The 19,089-nt window shown below is 43.0% G+C and overlaps 3 protein-coding genes across 3 annotated transcripts in view; 2 read left to right on the top strand and 1 right to left on the bottom strand.

Annotated features, from left to right (window-relative positions):
* The window catches only part of LOC108080814 (uncharacterized), a 78,498-nt gene that overhangs the window by 51,158 nt on the left and 8,251 nt on the right, over positions 1–19,089 (top strand). Inside the window, exon 4 of the mRNA XM_070287330.1 lies at positions 10,623–10,722. Within this exon, the coding sequence (XP_070143431.1) occupies positions 10,623–10,722 (100 nt within the window). The remainder of the gene's footprint in view (positions 1–10,622; positions 10,723–19,089) is intronic.
* Positions 5,529–6,662, bottom strand: LOC108080742 (actin-related protein 2/3 complex subunit 1A-B-like). The gene has a single exon (XM_041774395.2). The coding sequence runs from the start codon at positions 6,660–6,662 to the stop codon at positions 5,766–5,768; it is 897 nt and encodes a 298-aa protein (XP_041630329.2). The 3' UTR covers positions 5,529–5,765.
* LOC108080815 (cilia- and flagella-associated protein 53) lies at positions 17,247–19,039 on the top strand. Its single transcript, XM_017175717.3, has one exon. The coding sequence runs from the start codon at positions 17,348–17,350 to the stop codon at positions 18,938–18,940; it is 1,593 nt and encodes a 530-aa protein (XP_017031206.1). The 5' UTR covers positions 17,247–17,347; the 3' UTR covers positions 18,941–19,039.

Genomic DNA, 19,089 nt, shown 5'->3' with positions numbered 1-19,089 from the left:
CTTTAACTGGTTCAGTAAATCAAATATGTACTTAAAATTATTCGTATGTTTTTTGGGAGTTGTATTATTATGACAATCCGTATAAATTCATGTTAGTTCAATTAAAAAAGGTCCTTTGCTGTCTAATAAAACACTAATAAATGCCTGCAGGATTTCTTTCTGGCTACAGTGTACGCACAACTACAGAAAGCCGTAAAGAAAAAAACCCTAGGGAACTTAAAACGGGTTAACAGCAAAAATCAGAAAATCCAACGGCCAGCCATGGCGACAAAGTAACAAAACGTGCAATTAAGTGTGATTTTTATGCGCCTTGCAATATTTATGCGCTGAAAGCGCAACAAAACTCGCCCATCCTGCGCCGTGGAACCCTTGCAGCTGCCCCTAAATCAGCGACACAACCGCCGCACCAGTGTTACAATTGATGCGATGCGCCCTTTGCCCCCCACTTGGATCCCTCCCATCGTTCCCATCGATCGTTCCCTGGGCGGCCTTTGGAGAGTTGGAAAAATTTGCAAACTGCCAGTGACTTGGGAATGCCCGCCAGCTCCCTGAAATGCCTTTAAAGTGGGTAGAAATTGGGGCATTGTTGCAGTGGTTTGGGTGGTAGAAAGTAGGGGGTGGGAAAAGACGGCCAGCTTAAAGCGATGGCACGGCATTACATGGCACAGAATTGCGTATACGCCATGTGGGCCTACAATGTTAAGGCAATGTGCGAAGTCATGAATGATTTTTTTATTTATTTATTTAATTTTGTAATCTCTTTCTTTTTGTCTTCAAAGTTTTAACTACAAGTTAATATTAAGTATGACTTTACTGTTGATTTTATTAAAATTTCTGTATATTCTCATATTTAATTAATTGCAAGCCTACCCACTAGGTTTCTCTAAAAAAAACCATTAGTTATAAATTTAATTTTCATTTTTGAATAATAAAAACATACTGTGCGCTGTTCTACAAGGCGCTTAGTGTATGCCACAATGGAATAAACGCTCTTACAGGCACACACTTACCCGCAATAACGCACCAGGAAAAACCCCCATCAAACACATTTCGGGCTTAGTTTTCCATAACGGTCATTGAATTTGAAGTGGCCGGGAAGGCCGAGCAAAGTTTGCCACCCAACTGAGCCCCGTTTTTCCTTCCATACAGCGAATATTCTGCCCAGATTCCCAGGACTTTTTTTTTCATATCAATTTCATGCAATTTACAGCATTTTGTAACTTTTGCTGCATTCTGTTAACTCTTGTGGTTTTTCAAGTAATGTTTGTATTGTTGCTGCTGTTTGTTCCGCTCGAATTGCTTAATACGGTAAATTGAGTTTGACCCGCACACATCTGAATATGTGAATATACTTGTATATACACAGAAAAGAATATAAGTTCAATGGAAACTATTTCTTTTATTTATTTTAATTTTATTTTGATTACTTTTGAGACTCTATTTATTATTTATTAAGCACTTCCCTTCAATTTGTGATGAACTACTTGAAATTGTGCGGTTCACTTTCCTCTGTGCACCATTGTTATCCTTGCAACCTAACTAATTCCCCACAGAGAGCTTGCAAACAGCTTAATGAAGATTAATGTTGCATTTCAATTGAATGGGGGCTCTGAAGGGGTGTCGAGGGAGGGACAGTCTTGAATCCCCAGGAGACAACTGGAATCGCACAGGGATGCGCTACCCGGCTACCCGGCAGCTCTGCATTGCCAATCTTGATCGACTTGGGCATTTATCTAACAATTTGCAGGGAACGCAGGCGAATCAAGTCACACGAGGGTACAGTCAAGTCAGAGATTGGACAGCATTCGGTTTGTCAGTCGTTCACTCATGCATGCATGCAGTCAAACAGTCATTCAGTCAGTCAGTCAGTAAGTCTGTCAGCCTGTCAGTTGGCCCTGCAGTTTATCATGGCAAAAGTGCGGAGCAAACACTTGGCATGTCATTCCATCCATAGCCATCCCAGCCCAGATCCAGCTCCTTTGTCCCACTGTGCATTTGCCTTTCACTCAATCAGTTTGACAATTGACAACTGCATGGCAAGCGGGGGGAGCGGAGAGCTGCATCAGTGATAACGATGGCATCCGTTCTGGCCAGGCACTGATATGACCAACTGCGATTGGGAGCTTGGTTTGGTATTTGTGTTTGGTGTCCACAACAATAAGTGGGTGGATGACTATGATTGTGTAGAAGTACAAACACTAGTAAATAATACGGATACCGAGTCTTTCAGGGTATCCCTTGCGGACACTTTTGTTGTTAGTTAAATCTACATAAAAAACATTTAAACTAAGCATAAAATTAACAACAAATATAGAATATACAACACTTTTCGACTGCATTGATCCTGGTTACCTATCCATAGCCATATCATCACTGGACACTTTGCCCTTGGCTGCGTTTCCTGCGTGTGCCATATAGTCGTCGCTGATTTAGCACTTGCTGTTCGCCTTCTCTAGTCGCTGGTGCTCCCGACTAGGCTACGTGTTCATGATTGATTGCTGTTTACGCGTTTCGACCACGGGTTCGATGGATTCGCGCGGAATGCCAGCGATGGGAAGTGTTCAAATTGAATTTTGGCACTTCAGCGAATCGCTTTTGGACTGTGTGCTTTTTTTTTGGCACTCTTGTAATTCGATTTTCGCATAGACGGAATTGCAATTTCTGCATGTGCTTTCCATGCAATCGAATTATATAAAGCTAGATGGCTTAAAGTCCTGCCAACACTCCAATAAAACGTGTCTCGTTCGCTCAGCCAGCTGACTAATCAAATTTTAAGCTCCTTTCCAAGTTGGCACTTTCCATTTCGCATAAATGGAAACTCCATTGTGAGTCAGCAGACACAAACACAATTAAGTGCAGCGTCCTGTATCCCTTTTTGCGCTTTGTTTGTGTTTTTCCCCAATTTCAGCAGAACTTGCAGCACCAGCTGTCAACGGTCCCACATATAGTGCGCACATATAGGACCACCTATCCCTCCCACATGCCCAAGTCATTGCAGCTTTCTAAATGCTTCGCAGTGCCACTCCCTACCCGGCGTATACGTAATATTTTGCAGTAAATAGCAAGGCAAATGGAGCTTTGTTTGCCAGCATCATCATCAACAGCGTGTGCTGCAGCAGAAGCAGCAGCGCCATAAGCCAAGGGATGAAGATGTAGGAGGAGCTGGTATTGGCTTATTTATTATGATGATGCCATGTTGCGGTCAATGCCCCGACTTATAATCAGCCAAATTTTTAGAAATATGCAGAAAATAGGGAGAATGATGAACAGAAAAGGTGATTTACATATTATACAAAATATATGGATAGTGGATTTCAAAGGGACTGTCCGAAAAATCAACTTATCAACAAAAAGATTCACTCGAAAATATACTCACCTTAGGGTGTTATATATACTCCATTTAACTTGACTTCGCCACCTCAGGAATTATAATTCCACTTATCGCACTGGACTGCAGGTGCCACATTACACATGCAGGTCAGTCAATCGCCTGGTACTCAGGTATTCAGTTGTATTCGAATTCGCATTCGTATCTGTGACTGAGTTTACTTTTGGGCACCGGTGTGTGTTCGTGTCGACTCCACACCTGTCTGCCGGTCTGCTGGTTATATTGATTTTTGATTTGCGGTATTCCATTGATTTTTGATTCGCATCACGCAAATTAAGAACAATTTCATTTTCATCCACGTGACTGTGTGTGCGTGTGGCATATTTGATTCATCTGCGGCAGGAAGTTAAGTGCACACGACACCAGCTCGCAGGACAACTGTAACCAGCAGGAGCAATCAGATTTAATTCCCTGTAAATAAAGTATTATTTCGGTGTTTGCGAAAAACATTAAGCAAAGATGCGGTGGTTTATTTATTTAGTTATATGTTGACTATACTTAAACCAAATCAGTACTTTTGGGCTAAACCTCGTATTCCTGCTTTAAGCTAACAAAATATCTATATAATATCTGAATGATTTATGATATCCCTGCTGCCATTGCAGCAGCATTATAAATTTACATTAAACGTGCATTAAGACCACTTGTTCCGAAATAAGCCAAGTCATCGTCGAAGTTTTAACCAAGTGCTCAGCAGATTTATTTCAGCAACTGCGAACTGTTGAATTTTCCCCCATCAAACGATTGGCCCCCTCTGCATATTCAAAGCTGGTAAATATTGTTTCCAAGCCACAGCTGTCGGTAGCTGAATAATCAAGCTCTTCCAGGAACGGATTTCGAGCTACGGCAGCTGACAATTAGTTGGCCAGAAAGATAGAGCAGGGATGAAAAATCGGGGCAGGAGGGGCTCGGAGGAGGTGACCTTTGAGACACTCTCTGGTGAAAGCCCTTCGTTACGCTAAGTGGCAGGGACATAAAACCTTTTTGCGCCGCTTCCCACATTAATTGCATTCATCGTGCGCCCTTTGGGGATGCAGCAATTTGCATAAAAATCATAATAAATTCAATGATGCTTATTTTGCGAGAAACCCTCTCGCTTCGCACATTTTCTTCAGTATTTTCAGTCCTTTATTTCGCCGGTAGAGCAGAGAGTTGCTCATAAAAAGGCAGGCGGCCCAAAGAGGTTGCCACTTAGGCATCGCTCAATTATTCATAAAGTTGGCCCAACAAAGTGCTGCACACACGTGGCCCAAAAGCGAGTGCTTAATGGTCAGAGCCAGCGCTCCGGGTCGGATCAGAGCCTTCAAAAATTAAATCGTTTAACAAGCAGTCAAATCACTTTATATGGGCCCCATCAGGTGTGGCAAAGAAGGTCACCTAATCCCGCCTGTCATTCATCTTTACTGCCTCTCTGGCCATAAAATATTATGAACTCTGTTTGCAGCTGTCACAGTAATTTAATTTACACCTGATACCTTACAAGAATTAGATATTTTAATAGCCCTTCACCAAACATAACTATTTATGAGTAAACCAATTTTGAATAGGTTCGAGGACACACAAGGCAGTCTACTTATTACGTCTTCATAAGGCTTTTTCAAAGTTAAAATATATTTTATTTTTGGTAATCATAAAGTATCCTTGATATTTATTTGCTTAAGAAAATAGTACCTATATAGTCCCTTTAATAGGTGTGTATTATTTATTTTTATACCCTTGCAGGGTATTATATAATTTCAGTCAGAAGTTTGCAACGCAGTGAAGGAGACGTTTCCGACCCCATAAAACAACATATATTCTTGATCAGCATTAACATGCGAATCTTTCTAGACATGTCCGGAAGAAATCGATTTTTTGGCCATTTTTGCGAAATTTGATAAGGGGTTACATCATTAAAATTTTTGATTTTGATAAAAAATTGAATTTTCAAAATTTTTAAATGAAGTATGTAGATTTATTAACTGTAGAAAATCTTGCACGGAACAGTTTTCCGATTTAAAATTAATGCTCTTTTGGCCGAGTTATGATATTTTTAATTTTAAAAAAATTAAGAAGTTTTTTAATATAAAAAATCAGATTTTATTTTTATTTTTTTTTTTGGCGAATAAAAAACATTTTATTCAGTTTGCTATAGAGTTGAAACACTTTAAAACACATACACAGACTTTTCAGAACCCTTGTAAGTGGAAGAAGTAGCGAGAAAAGAACGAGTCTCTTCAGTTAATTTATGTAAAAAGGCTTTCGCACGGTACAAAACAATGGGAGAAGCGCTTTTGGAAAACATTTTGGCAAAATACTGCGCACTTGGCCAGGCCAACGCCAACACACTCGCTAACAGACGACAATAACATGTAAATTTGGACCGTCTTGATCTGAACTAGATCTGTAGGTTGCGCATGCCGCCGTTTATGCCGCCCTGCTCGACGTTCCAGATGACCAGCTGGCCGTCGACGCCCGAGGTGGACACCTTGGTGGCACTGTCCTTGTCCCCGGCATACAAGCGGACGCTGGTGATGGCGTTCTGGTGAATTGAGTCCACCACCGTGTCCGTATTCTCCGTGCGCATGTTGCGGTCCATTGACTGAAAGATGCGCATGGCAGTGATGCCGCTGGACTCGCGCTTCTGCGACTTGTCCAGCTTTCCGCTGAGCACCAGCTTCCCATCCGCGGTCAAGCTGTATAGCAGAGGTACACAACTGTAGCCGGCTACCACGACGGAGGTTGGTGAGACCCACTCGCAGGAGAGGAAGGGCAGGTAGCCGATCCGGCAGCGGATCACCGTGTTCCCGTTGGTGGCATCCGCGATGCTGACGCAACTGTCGTGCCCCACCCAGCAGACCTTGTTGCCGTCGCTGGAGAAGCTCACGCTGTTGATCCAGCCGCCGCCCGACGTCAGCGAGTTGCGGAACTCGGCCATCAGCTGGCCAAGAGGCTTGCGGTTGCCCCAAGGCGTCGGAGATGGCGGTTCTTCAATGTCCTTAATGAACGCCGAGAAGACGCGAACCTTGTAGTCGGTAGAGCCGGCCAGCAGGAGCACGTTGTTCGGGTGCCAGTCCAACGAGGTGACCGTCGAGCGGATAGGCTTCTTGATATGCTTCGACACCCACCAGTCGTTCTCCGACTCGAAGTAGCACACCGAGATGAGACGGGCTCCAGATCCCACAGCAAACTTGTTTTCCGCCGGCGACCACTTGACGCAGGTGGCTGCCCGATTAATCCGCAGCAGCACCAGCGTAATAATACAAAATAATATTTTTGTAAGTGAAGGAATCATTTCCGACCCCATAAACCATATATATTCTTAATCAGCATCAACAGGGGAATCATTCTAGACATGTCCGGAAGAAATCGATTTTTTGGCCAATTTTGTGAAAATTGATAAGGGGTTACATCATTAAAATTAGCAAAAATGTCAAAAAATTTTGATTTCTTAAAATTTTAAATTTGGTATGCAGTTTTTTTAAATGAATAAAAACTAACACAAAACTGCTTTCCGAATCGAAATTAATGCATTTTTGCCTTAATTATGATATATTTTAATTGTTACCTGCAAGGGTATACAAACTTTGGCTGGCCAAAGTTAGCTTTCTTTCTTGTTTTATCATTCCATAAGTTTCAATCTGATTTAAGTTGAGTTTCTTTTATGCTCCGAGACTAATCCGAAGACTTGGGCATAGCTTTGTTGACTACTAAGAATATCATAATTTCTGTTACCATTTCCTTGTCGAAGAGCTCAGCTAAACCGATTTTAAAAGGATGCTTGTATTACAAATGGCAAAATGCCGGATGACCTCATCGTCGAGTGAGGACCTTTTGAATAGTTGCTTGGCATTAAAAAGCCATTTCCTAGGCAGGGCGAATACATAAAGCAAACCAGAATTACAGGAAACAAGAAACAATCAAACAAGCATTTCGTAATTCAAATCGAATTCAATTTGGGCGAAGGACTGCCGAGGAGCGGAGGAAAACTGCAGGCATTTGCCATGTGCTTAGGAGAGAGTGAAAACAATTTGGGAATGGCAGCACGTGCGAGTGTGTTTTGCATCTGTATGGGTTCCAGGATATGTATGTGTTGGCCAAGATGACAGCCATTTTGGACAGTCAGTCAGCCAGCTGGGACGCTTCCCTGCCCTTGCTTCTGTGTAACTTTATAGCACCTCAATGTTTGCTGCCACTTTGCCACACAATAAAAGTGCTTTCCTCCCTGTGTCCGGGTCCTGTTCGCCACTATCTCCGACCTTGTCTGGAGACTATCACCTCCTGGAATTGCAGAAGAAAAGAGCTGTCCGATGTAGGCCAAAACTTCATCGTTCGTCTGCTCTTTTGCGGCATCTTAATGGGTTTGCTGCAGCCGCATGTCCTGGTCATTTATCCTCGGTTAAATGACAGCGAATTAAGTGCCCGTCGCCAAAGTTTTGCTTTTCTCTTATTGCGTATTGATAATAATGACGGCCCTCAAAAAAAACGAACAGAATTCCGCCATTAATTTTTATCTGGCTGCGCCAGCTGTTGGTTATTTCTTATTGAAAATGAATAAGCAACCGAATTCCCTGACAGCCTCAAAAGAAACTGAACTTTACGATCCCTTTTGAACTTTATTTCGAGGAAAATGTATTACATTTACAGACTTTAAATACCTTGAACCTTTAAAGCTGTCCCTATTTTGGTCACTTCTTGATTAGCAAGAAGAGTTTAGAGCAAAGTATATATCTGCCATTAGATGAGGGTTAACCAGCATTGAAAACTATCGTTAGACCTCCATCTTACCCCTCAAAGTGTTGCCCTAATCTCATTGTCAACCCTTCAACAGAAATAAATTTAATAAGCCCTCATAAATAAATTCGTCCTCGCTATGCGTGTGTATATAGAAATGGCCACAAAAGACCAATTGAAATGTTTTGTGTGGATGTGCACACGCCCCTAACTGAATTAATAACATGTGAATAAGTTTACAAAGCTGTTATGTGTAGCGAGTTGTAAAGCAGCAAAAGATATACACGCACAACAAAAATATATATGTATGCTTAAAATATAGCTACAAAAGACGCCGCCTGAGTTGAATTGGGGATAAGCCAAGCATCGGATTTTGGCGGGTTTGAGACCCTGGAATTTTGGCCTCTGCGCCTTCGACAATCTGCCAAAGAGGCTGGCAAATGTCAAATATTTGCTGAGCTGTGATTAATGTTGATTCTTTTTTTTGGCGCTCTCGCCTCCTTTGCATAACATTTCGGCTGGGGGCCAAAAGCAATTCACCTGTGAATAAATGCCAAAGAACAGGAAGAAGAAATCAGGCAGGCTGGAGGGAAAAAGCGCAAGGAAAACTCATTTTCCGGCTGCTTGACAAAATAATATATATTTCCTTCCGCCAGCCAAATTAATTAAATTGATTGAACGTTAAACAATTTGTCCGAGCCATAAAACAAAGTCCGAACAACAAAGCTACAGCAGCGTCCCACTTTCCCATAGTTTCCTTTTAAATTTCCCAAGTGCACTTAGCCAGCTTCCAGGGGCGTGGCATCGAGGGGGCGCCAAAGGGGTGTACTTAATACCAGTAAATGCCCTGGTTGCAATGGCTGGTCACGTTGTGTCAATAGACGTCCGAAATGCACTTCGATGCCAAATTGTTGCAATTGTTTTAACAATTTGCCGCATTACGCCGCCCCTCTGTAGGAGCACTCTCCCTCTATTGTTGCCCGGTCGAAAGTTTTTCGAACTTTGGCACGGCTTATTGGTGGCAAAAGGACCAGCAAGGCAGGAACCAATAATTGTTAACAATGCCACTAAATTACAAGGGGGTTTCGGCTCATTTGGACTTCAAAAAATAAATCAAAATGCTACTTAATGCCAATAACACCTAGATATTGGGATAGAGGTAAGAGTCAGGTTAAGATATATGTATTCTTCAAATATATATTAAAAGTGTACGGTCAGTTGGCCAAAAGCTAATCGTCATTATGAGCATTATTTATTCTTCATAATGCTTAGGGATGAAAGAAGAAAAACAAGAAAGAGCAATTGTGAAAAATCATTGCCTAATCACATCGAAAGCCTTTCAATTTAGAAGCAACTCCCTCCCCCCAGCACTGGACCCTCTGATTGCTTCCGGTGTTGTTGTTGTCGCTGCTGCTTTTGAAATTCAATTTTGTAGAAAATTGTATGTGTCCAAGCTGCCTACACGTATTTTCTCAAACGTTTTTCAATTTATTTCGTCTGCCAAAATAATGAAGCGGCCAACAGGCCAACGGCTAACATCCAACAGGCAGCTGTCCTGCCGAACTCAAACTCAAATCATGCCGACAAATGAGTCTAAACAAAAATGAAAAACAAGTTGGGGGAAAAAAAGGTCAAAAAGGTACAAAAACCAACTTAAAGCTGGGTTCCTGACAGTCCGCTGTCTTCCATCGACGAGCTGAGCCTCCACCGACCCGGCGGCTGAACTGGCCCTTATCAATGCCAAGGGAAAATCGAATTTTTTCCCACCCAAGTTCCAACGAGCAAGGACCTTTTATGCTCCAGCACGACGATGATTACGAGTGGTAGGGGAGGGAAATACTTGTATATGAGGGGACTCGGCCTCGATTATTGATTGGAGCCAGTTGCTCTAATGCTTTGATTAAACATGATTGAATTGTCTATGGCCATGTTGCTTGGATATTTGTCTGATGGGTCCTACAAGCAAAAAAAAAAAAACAAAAATCAACACAAATCACGTCACCATGTCTAATCATTATTACTGATGCAAAGAAGTAAGTATGTAGAATATAAATAGTGAATAATAAATGCTTAAGAATGCTTTAACTTAAACACTAACTAAGATTCCTAGCCACAAGATGCACACCTTTTCCCATTGCCAAGTGTACATCCAAACCCCTCTGTCTCTCCCTCGGCATTCTTTAATTGCTTGAGCATTTAATTTGTTTCACTTTAACAAACAAGCCAGTGAACACTAGAGTGTTTAGATTTTCATTTACAGCCTCCCACAGAGACAAAAGGTGTTGCTGAAGTGGTGGCAAGGGCCAGGGAATGGGAAGCAACAGAGCCAACAACAGAATAAACACAATGGCGAACCCCTGGCTGGGGCCGGGAGAGAGTTATGTTTATAGGGTGGCCGGGGGCCGGGGGCCTGGGCCCCCCGACTTCCCAGTTGTTCATTTATGCCATTTCTGGGCCGTAACTCGGAAAAGCATCTCCTTGCGTGCGACTGTCTAAAATAGAACTTATCTCTCTCTTACAGATCTCCAGCAATTTTCTGCCATCATTCGAGGCAATTTCCCTGGCCGTGCAGAGTATTTCCGCCAAGCTGAACTGGTCGCAAGTTGATATCTATGTCGGCGGTAAGTTTTACCCATTTCCTTTCTAAACTTTTACCCAGCTTTTGGTTTTTGCTCCGCTCATTTTAATAGCCGATCACTTGGCATTTCATTTGCATTGAAATTGCTTTTGTTCCATTTGAAATTAAATTGAAATCGTAATGGTGCCGGAGAGTTTGAGTCAGTGATTAAACTTTTAAATGGCTTTCTGGCACCATGAGAACTAGGCGGATTTTATCAATTTTTAAACAAGTCTGGGATAAATAAGCCACAAACTTTAACGGCATTTACTAAACAATAGTTAAAATATATATTTTGTTTTTTTAAAGCTTATGCTATTATTGTTATTACAAAGTTTAGAGCTTTTTCTATTGAAATTTTTATTCATTATATTCAAAATTTATGAATTCAAAAAGGTCACAAGAAACTTGATCTAAACGTTTTAGTTTCGTAAAAATTTTTAGATTTAATTAGTTTTTAATTTTTGCTTTGATATACACTTTGGCTTTACATATATTTTTTTCCAGGAACTCCACCTTTGCCTATCGAAATTCTCAAAAAAAATTATAATAAAAACTCTCTACAAAGTTTAATCATTTCTATTTAAGCTCTAATGACTTGCGCCAAAAGTTTGTTGTTTTCTCGGCAACCAAGCCAACTATTCTGACTAATTTTCCCCGCTCAATTATAAGCGCACATATAAGAGGGAAGCCAACTAGCCAGATCCCAACCCATCGTATCCCACGGTATCCCAGGTCGCTCATTCCCAATTCCCATTTTATGGTTAGAAGGCAAAAGCTGCTTGCTTAAATGTTAAATAAACACATTTGCCGGAGGAGCCCGACGAGCGACAGATGTGGGCGTGGCTATGGCAGGGTCGCGCCCACGTAATGCCAAATTATGGGGTCGTCAGGAATTAGGGGGCGGAGGAAAGAGAGGAGGTGGCGGAATGTGGACAGAAGGAAGCTGCTCGTAGAGAAGTCTAAGTACACGTGTGCGTATACGCAATGCAATTAGTGGTGACATTATTATGATTAACACTGCCGCTGTGTTAGTGTGGGGGCAGTATGTGTGTGTGTCGAGTGTTTGCACAAACGCTGACAGGCACATAAAGATAGCGAGATATATATACTGTGGATATGGTGACAGGGGGCGGGGCAACGAGCAGGCGGAAAGAGGACCATTAAGTTGACACTGCCGCATTTGAAATTTAATTAGGTGGCCGCGGCAAATCAGGCGAACTATGTACCAGCCAGCTTTCCCTGCTTAAATATCTCTCATGTCGCCTAATTAGCTTAACTGCCAATCACACGGAGCCATTTAATTAAAGGTTAATCGAAAACAGAAGTCACTTGGCAAACATCTTCTGACAATTAATTTCGATTACTCAACGATTTCAATACCAAATAAGCACTGATGAAGAGGGGTCCTTGACAAATTCACATATACCTTATTAGTTTGTGAAGCTCTTTTTAATTTTATTTATCCAATATTTGTATGATATCAAATCTTAAGGTAAGCATATGAAGCAATGTCTATCTATGCCAGATCTCTCAGATCTATTTAAGATAGAGCTAACTAATTTACTCTAATTTTTTTGCAAGCAGATGAATTTTTCCGAGTGTACTTATCTCACTCTTTTTACCCAAGTGCCGGCCATTTCTCAACTGACCAAGTTTATTGACCTCTTGCCTCCTCTCCATTTATCTGTGGCAAAACAAAGCAGAAGAAAGTAAAAAGTGCAAATTATGTGACAGCAGCTGAGCAACTGAGAAATGGCATAAAAACAAAGTTATAAAATAAAAGCCAACGCAAACCGCAAACGCAGAGCTGAGACATCGGGGCACAAAATGTAAATCCAGAGCAAAACAAACAGAGAAACCTTACGCAAATTGAGATGTCATCGCTGGTGTGGGCATAAAGGAGCTACCGACCATCTTGGAGTGGGGCTGGAGAATCAAATGCCAGCTAATAAAATCAGTCAGACAGCAGTTAAAGTTCTGTGTTGGAATAGAACCAAGAAAGTAACCTAAAGATGGAGAAATCTTCAAGTGTACACCAAAGAGGGTAGTTTTGTGAGTTGTAAAAGTTTGAGGATAGTCTTTCTTTTATTAGTCAACGACATTTTGACATATTCTTAAGATGATGATTCCAAAACAGTCTATTTATATGCAGTTAAACTTAAGGAAATTATTCAAAAATAATAATACATTAAAAATAAATGTAAAAAAAAGAGCAAGAAAAGTTTCATGTTTATTTGAAAAAAAAATTAAATTGAAATACAAAAATCTCCCTTTTTGGACAGTGTTCTTCTGAAACTCAGAAACCCACCAGAAACGCACACATCAAACACATTTAGTATCCATAGAACGTGACCGAGTCAGATTCACGCCAAGAGAACGCACATCTGTGCTGGGTGAATGAGGAATGGAAGCGCCAGGACCCGGGTCTGAGGTCCTTGATGGGCGCTTAGTTGGCCAAACAGGAAGAGGAGGACGCCACACGCACCTCCTTTGATTTATGCCCCCATGAATCCTGCTGGGTTGCCTTAGGTGGAGACTGGAAACATTTTTATGAATAATGCTGCAACATCTTTGTCTATAAATAGGCCATAAACCGGAGGATGCTGCTGAATACCCACCCCTCGCCCGCAACTGGACATTAATCTCAAGTGTTTAACAATTAACGTGATGGGTCGGGCAGGCCGACTTTTGGGCAACGCCCATCAACATCGGCGCGGATTCGCCTTTATGACAGCGTAATTAGCGCGAGTTGCCGTTGCCGTCCGCCTATTTATGGTTTGCTTTACGCTAAGTGACAGCTAATGGAGTCGAAGGCCATAAAAAGGTGTCTACTGGCCAGGAGCCAGGAACCAAGAGCCATATGCCGGCGATTTATTGGCCCGGCTTTCACGCTGATTGGTTTGACTTTCACTGTGACTTTGGCCGTGTGATCCAAAAGAAAATTTCATTGCTCGTCTATCTGTATCTTTATCTGCATATCTACATATCAACAACAAGCCATTGACGAGGACCATGACAATGTGGGGGATCCAATCAATTGAACTGCTCAGAACTTGGCGGGAAACTTTGTGCTCAAAGATTATATCGCCTGCATTATGTAAATTGTGTGTACGCGCAAAAGCAATTTGCAACTTTAATTGCATTTCGATGGACTGCAGCAACTTTTTCACCCGCCGCCCCCATTAACAATGAAAACTGCCAAGAGTACAGCTGGAAAGTACTCGGCAAGTTTTTCCACTACCAGAAAAGCACACACACGCATATTAACATAATTATGTTAAAGTTCTGGGTTGTGTTTTTCCAGGCTGAAGTTGTGCCGATAAGGCTTGAAAATGCTCAATTAAATAAAAAGAAACTCTGTGGCATACATATCTTTCGTGGCAGGCGTTCTGGGTAAATGATGGCTTAATTTTTAATGTCCCTCCGGACCCAGTAAATGTGTGAATATTTTAAGTAATGTGCACCCAAAGTTTTGGCAGCCTTTTGGGTTAACACAAGTGCCGTTTGATGGAACATGTGCGGTGCCATCTGTGAACTGAAACTTGGTTTTGATGGAGGAACAAGTTTATGATGGCCATTTAATGGCAAGAGGTCGTCGGCTGGGACTCTTTCCCTTCAACTCGAATATAAAGCTTCCTCAGCCAGCTCGCATTTGGGATTCAATTGTTGACATCATTTCGCATGACACATGGCGCATGGCGTATGCCTATGCAAATGATATAACGTATACGCCACGTGCGACATGTGTTGATTGCATTTGGACGGAACAGGCACGGGCGTTCCGCGGCTTAGAGATAAATGGAAGCGGATCCCGTATGCATCTACAATCTGCTACAGTTTGTTTCCCCCTTTTTTATGGTTGTGGCCAATTTATTTACCTGCCTGGCCGTTTATTTGTGCTTCTGCGTGTTTTCAGCCACAATTTTTACCGTTTATCTTTTCGATTTTTTTATTTTGGCAACAACAAAGGGAGAAAGAAGCAACTTCCTAACTAGCCCTAACTGAGAGTAAAAGCGCTGCACGTCGCATTTATTTCGTTTACCCGCCTGGATTGCGACGCTCGGTGGGGCAGAATTGTGCGGCTTCTGTTATATTATGGAATTTCTAATGCAATTCTTCTCTTTTTGACTTATTTTGTTGGTTGGAAACCCTTTTGGAATGCTGTTTTTTTTTTTGTTGCCTCTGCTGTTGAGTTTCTGGTAAATAACAACGCTTGGCTGACCAAACCTGGTGGCTAACCCATACAAACATTTAAAATGCACTGTAGTTATGTATATGTGTGGCTACCAAGTACAGCAGTGGTCAAAATATTAGTAATTTGGTTTGCAAAGAATGAAAACCAAATAATATTTACTCTATTATTCTAAGAATATATATTTAAAAATTCTTAATAAAAAGCCATAATATTCTTTAAGTTCCGTTGACTTTGTTTAGTCCGATATCTGAGAAATAATATTTCAAAAATGCATTAAAATAGTCCATATTATGAAGGTGTATTACCCCTTTGATAAATAAATTGTATAAACTGGCCTCTTAAATAAAAGTTTACGTTTGACTGAAAGCCTTTATGTTGCCAACAACTTCAAGAAACGTTCAAGATAAATCAACGTTTTCCTATTCATTAGCAAAACAAAAAATGTTGAAGCTACCTTTTTATTTCGCCGCAACTGTTTGCGTATATTATGTCAGACACAGCTACGAGTGAACGCGCCGCAATTTAAATTTTGAGTCGAGCGCATGAATATTTAAATGCATAAAATGAAAAAGCACAAATGCAAATACGAGCATGAAGAGCACTCATCTGTGTTCACATGAGAGTGCCACGCGTGTGTGTGTGTGTGCGACTGTGAGTGCAGCAGACAGTTGGCGTTAAGTATGCGCTTTTCCTATGGCTTTTCCTGCAGCACTAGCGTGTGTGCGGAAAGCCTTGGCCTTGCAGGAGCAATGCAGAGGAATTAACCACACACGAGCTGAGTTCACAGTTCATATAGAAATGCGGATAATGGGAAATCCCTGCCATTGAGGAATCGCATCAAAAGGAGCTCGAAACAAATCAGGAGCAGCCCTCTGCCCTTCGGCCTTCCAGTTTAAACAGAACATAACAGAACAGCTGCAGCGGCTTATTACGCACACCCGCACACACACGCGACCGGGTTATCTTTGTCCCAGCAGTTATTACGTTTTGTTATTGTTCGTGGAAACTATGCAAATTGCCTGAAAATTCAACCGCACAACTTTGTCCTGAATGCGGCAGGGTTGGAGCTGGCAGGGGCAGCGAAAAGAAAATCCCAGTCGGAGTGCATATGGCTAAGGCTCACACTGAGCCATCGCAGGATGTCGTCTTCGGCCGCTCCCCAGTATACGTCTTGGCCCTGCCAGTCGCTGCTGCGCTGCGTAATTGCACAATTTTGCACTTGGGCAAACATGCACTTGCCAATCGTAGGAGCAGGAGCAGGAGCAGGAGCAGGAGCAGGAGCAGGAGCAGGAGCAGGAGCAGGGGCAGGGGCTGGAGCAAGGGCAGGAGCAGAAGCAGTTCACTACCTCCTTTTCACTCCCCACTCCTAGCTGAGCCATAAAGTTGCGCCTCACACTCGGGAAAATCCTTGGAAACACCTTTCTTTACTCGTAAAACTTTGACTTTAATTTAATAATATTTCTTATATTTTAAATTAATTCAAAAACTACTAAGAAAGCTAAAGTCGACTGTGTTCGACATGAAATATATTATATTTTTGTTCAGTGCACAAGCTTAACATCCCGTCTTCTTTCCCATTTTCTTCTGCTGCTTTCCCTGTACACGTGGCTGCCTTCAAGTTTTGGCAAGTTTTTCCAGCTCACATCTCAGTTAATTAGCGTGTTGTCAGCTGCATTGCTAATTGAGTTGATAGAGGGAAGGGAAAGTGGAAAAAGGAAATGAAAAGCCTGCCAAATCCTGGCATCAACCAGAGGCGTTTTTAAATATTTTGCTCAGAGAATACAATCTCTTTTTCACCTGAGAGTAATTTAATTTCGGGAGCTCAGTGAAGCTGCGTAATTGTATTAAATGCCTTTGACAGCGCTGCGTATGGGCTGTGTCTCATTAGCTGCTATGAAAATGCATGCTTTTCTACGGGTTTGCCCAGATTTTAGCCATATTTTTGTGTTTTTTCGATAATAAATTATTTTGCAGAGCCGTGAGACCGTTTCAGAGATCTGCCCATTGGCATGACAATGCGGGAAAATCTATTGGCGGAATAGTGCACTTTATGGGCTCAGCATTATACATGATCTATGAACCACTTGCCCTGCGGATATTAGTCAGTTTTATGGAGTCCCAAAGGGGACTGCCAAGGTGTACTTGTGTATGTGGCTTTGCCCTCTGAGGGCCATCATAAATCAAGTTCATTTATCCGACGAAAAAGGCAGTTGTGTATCGGGAAATGGTTTGCTACAAGGAGGTACCACCCGTGGGCTCTTCTGCAGTTAATCACTTTAATTAAAATATAAAAGAAACCTTTTTAAGCTGTTACGTTGACATTAGCGTCACGAATCTCTTAAAACCCAGTCACATCTAGAAAATTATCATAGCATGATCCATACCTTTCCATATATACTTTTTGATTAGTCAGATTTATAGCCTCGCCACGATGAATAACTCTGGTCGTGGAGCGGACCACTTCGACTTTATCCAGCGAACGGACCGGAAGAGCCTGCACACTCAGATCGGGCTACTGGTAGCCAAGGCGAAGCAAGTCAGTGCCGAGGAGCTGCAAGAGCGTAGCCAGAGGCTGAAGAAGATGCTCGACGAGGAGCACAAGCGTTACGAAGAGGAGTTCTCCAACACCGTAAAGACACGCATGAATGAGCGCAAGGAACACGTGAACGCCATCCAGGAACAGGTGGCCAAGCAGCAGAAGAAGTTCCTCGAGGAGAAGCACCTGCAGAGGATGATGCTGGACTGCTATGAGATTCGACAGGCTATGCGCCATCAGGACCTCATTGAGACTAAGATAATCCAGGAGGAGCAGATCCTCGAGAATCAGCGAAAGAAGCGGCGAGAGTGCCAGCTGGAGCAAGAGTGGTTGGAGCTGAATCGCCGACGGTGGGCCCAGTACGACTGCAATCAGGCGGACGAGGACTTGAAGCGCCAGCAGGTTCAGGAGCAAGTTAAACACGTCCTGGGCATCCAAGTGGCTGAGCACGAGGAGAAGCGAAAGGAGGCGCTTGCGGAGAAGTTGGAGGAGGAGCGGGTCATAAACGCTCTGCTGGAGGAGATCCGCCTGGAGGAGTTCGACAAGGAGCACCAGCCTGCCCCTGTGGATCAGCTGGCCTACCAGGCCGAGCTCCTCAAGGAGATTCAGCGGAAGCACTGCGCTCGCCTGGCCGAGTGGGAGGCAGACAAGGCTGAGCATCGGGCCTTCTGCCTCGAAACGCAGCGCCTGGAGGCTGAGGCCTATGAAAGGATTGCCCAGTCCAAGAAGGACCTCAACAGAGCCACTCTGGAGTACCTGGCCTATCTGCGCCGCATGCAGTCCCTGGAGCTGGGCATCGAGAAGATGATGGACGAGCGCACCGCCGACCTCTTCCAGCTGGACGTCTGCACCAAGGTCAATATCAAGGAAAGGATTCGGCTGAAGCGCGAAGAGGCCGACAAGTGCTACGAAATCCTGCGTAAGCAAATATGTGAGGACTACGAGAGAAGGCTCGTCTGGGATGCAGAGCTGCGTGAGAACAAAATGCCAGAGAATCGCTTCGTTCATCCAGAGGTCACCCACGAAATGATCATGTGCCGAAAGCTCCGCTACAAGGCAGACCTGGACGCCCAGATCGCAGAGATGAAGCGCATCCAGGCGGAGGAGGAAAAGAAGTTCGACAGTCGCCTAATGGCCGCCATAGACGATCCTGTGGTTTGCAAAAAAATGGCCAAGGAGATCCTGGACAGCGGCATTGATTACCTGGCTCCGCATCCCAACTGGCGGGTGCTGGCCTGCAATCCAATTCAATATATACCCAGAGCCCCCACCACGGAGCAGGAGTTCAACGCTCGAGTAGCTGCCGCCAGTTTGGACAAGTGTCATTGTCCCAAGGCGGCGGAGAAGCACTGCGGATTCATGGCTGACGTCGGTGGCTGGGACGTTCCTCCCGAGGGTCCGAAGCCCAAGGCGAAGAAGGGAGCCATTGAGGCACTCCCAATGACTCAGAAGCCCGGCTTCAGGAACTGTCATTGCAAGTTCGGCTAGTGCAAGTTCGCTGTATGCATTCTTCCGGCAGCATTCTGAAATTGTTTAAATGTTATATTCTTGAGGCAATTGTAAAATAAATTTAAAGCTGCAAGATAATATTGTGAACAATTTCATTACATTTTAACTGACCATTTTTAATGTTAAGT

Source organism: Drosophila kikkawai, chromosome 3R (assembly GCF_030179895.1).
Source record: "Drosophila kikkawai strain 14028-0561.14 chromosome 3R, DkikHiC1v2, whole genome shotgun sequence".
NCBI classification, from domain to species: domain Eukaryota; kingdom Metazoa; phylum Arthropoda; class Insecta; order Diptera; family Drosophilidae; genus Drosophila; species Drosophila kikkawai.
The sequence above is the reverse complement of the archived record's forward strand: the minus strand, read 5'-3'. Positions and strand labels throughout refer to the sequence as shown.

Coding starts and splice junctions, on each gene's coding strand:
- LOC108080742 (XM_041774395.2), bottom strand. CDS start 6,662: ATGATTCCTTCACTTACAAAAATATTATTTTGTATTATTACGCTGGTG.
- LOC108080815 (XM_017175717.3), top strand. CDS start 17,348: ATGAATAACTCTGGTCGTGGAGCGGACCACTTCGACTTTATCCAGCGA.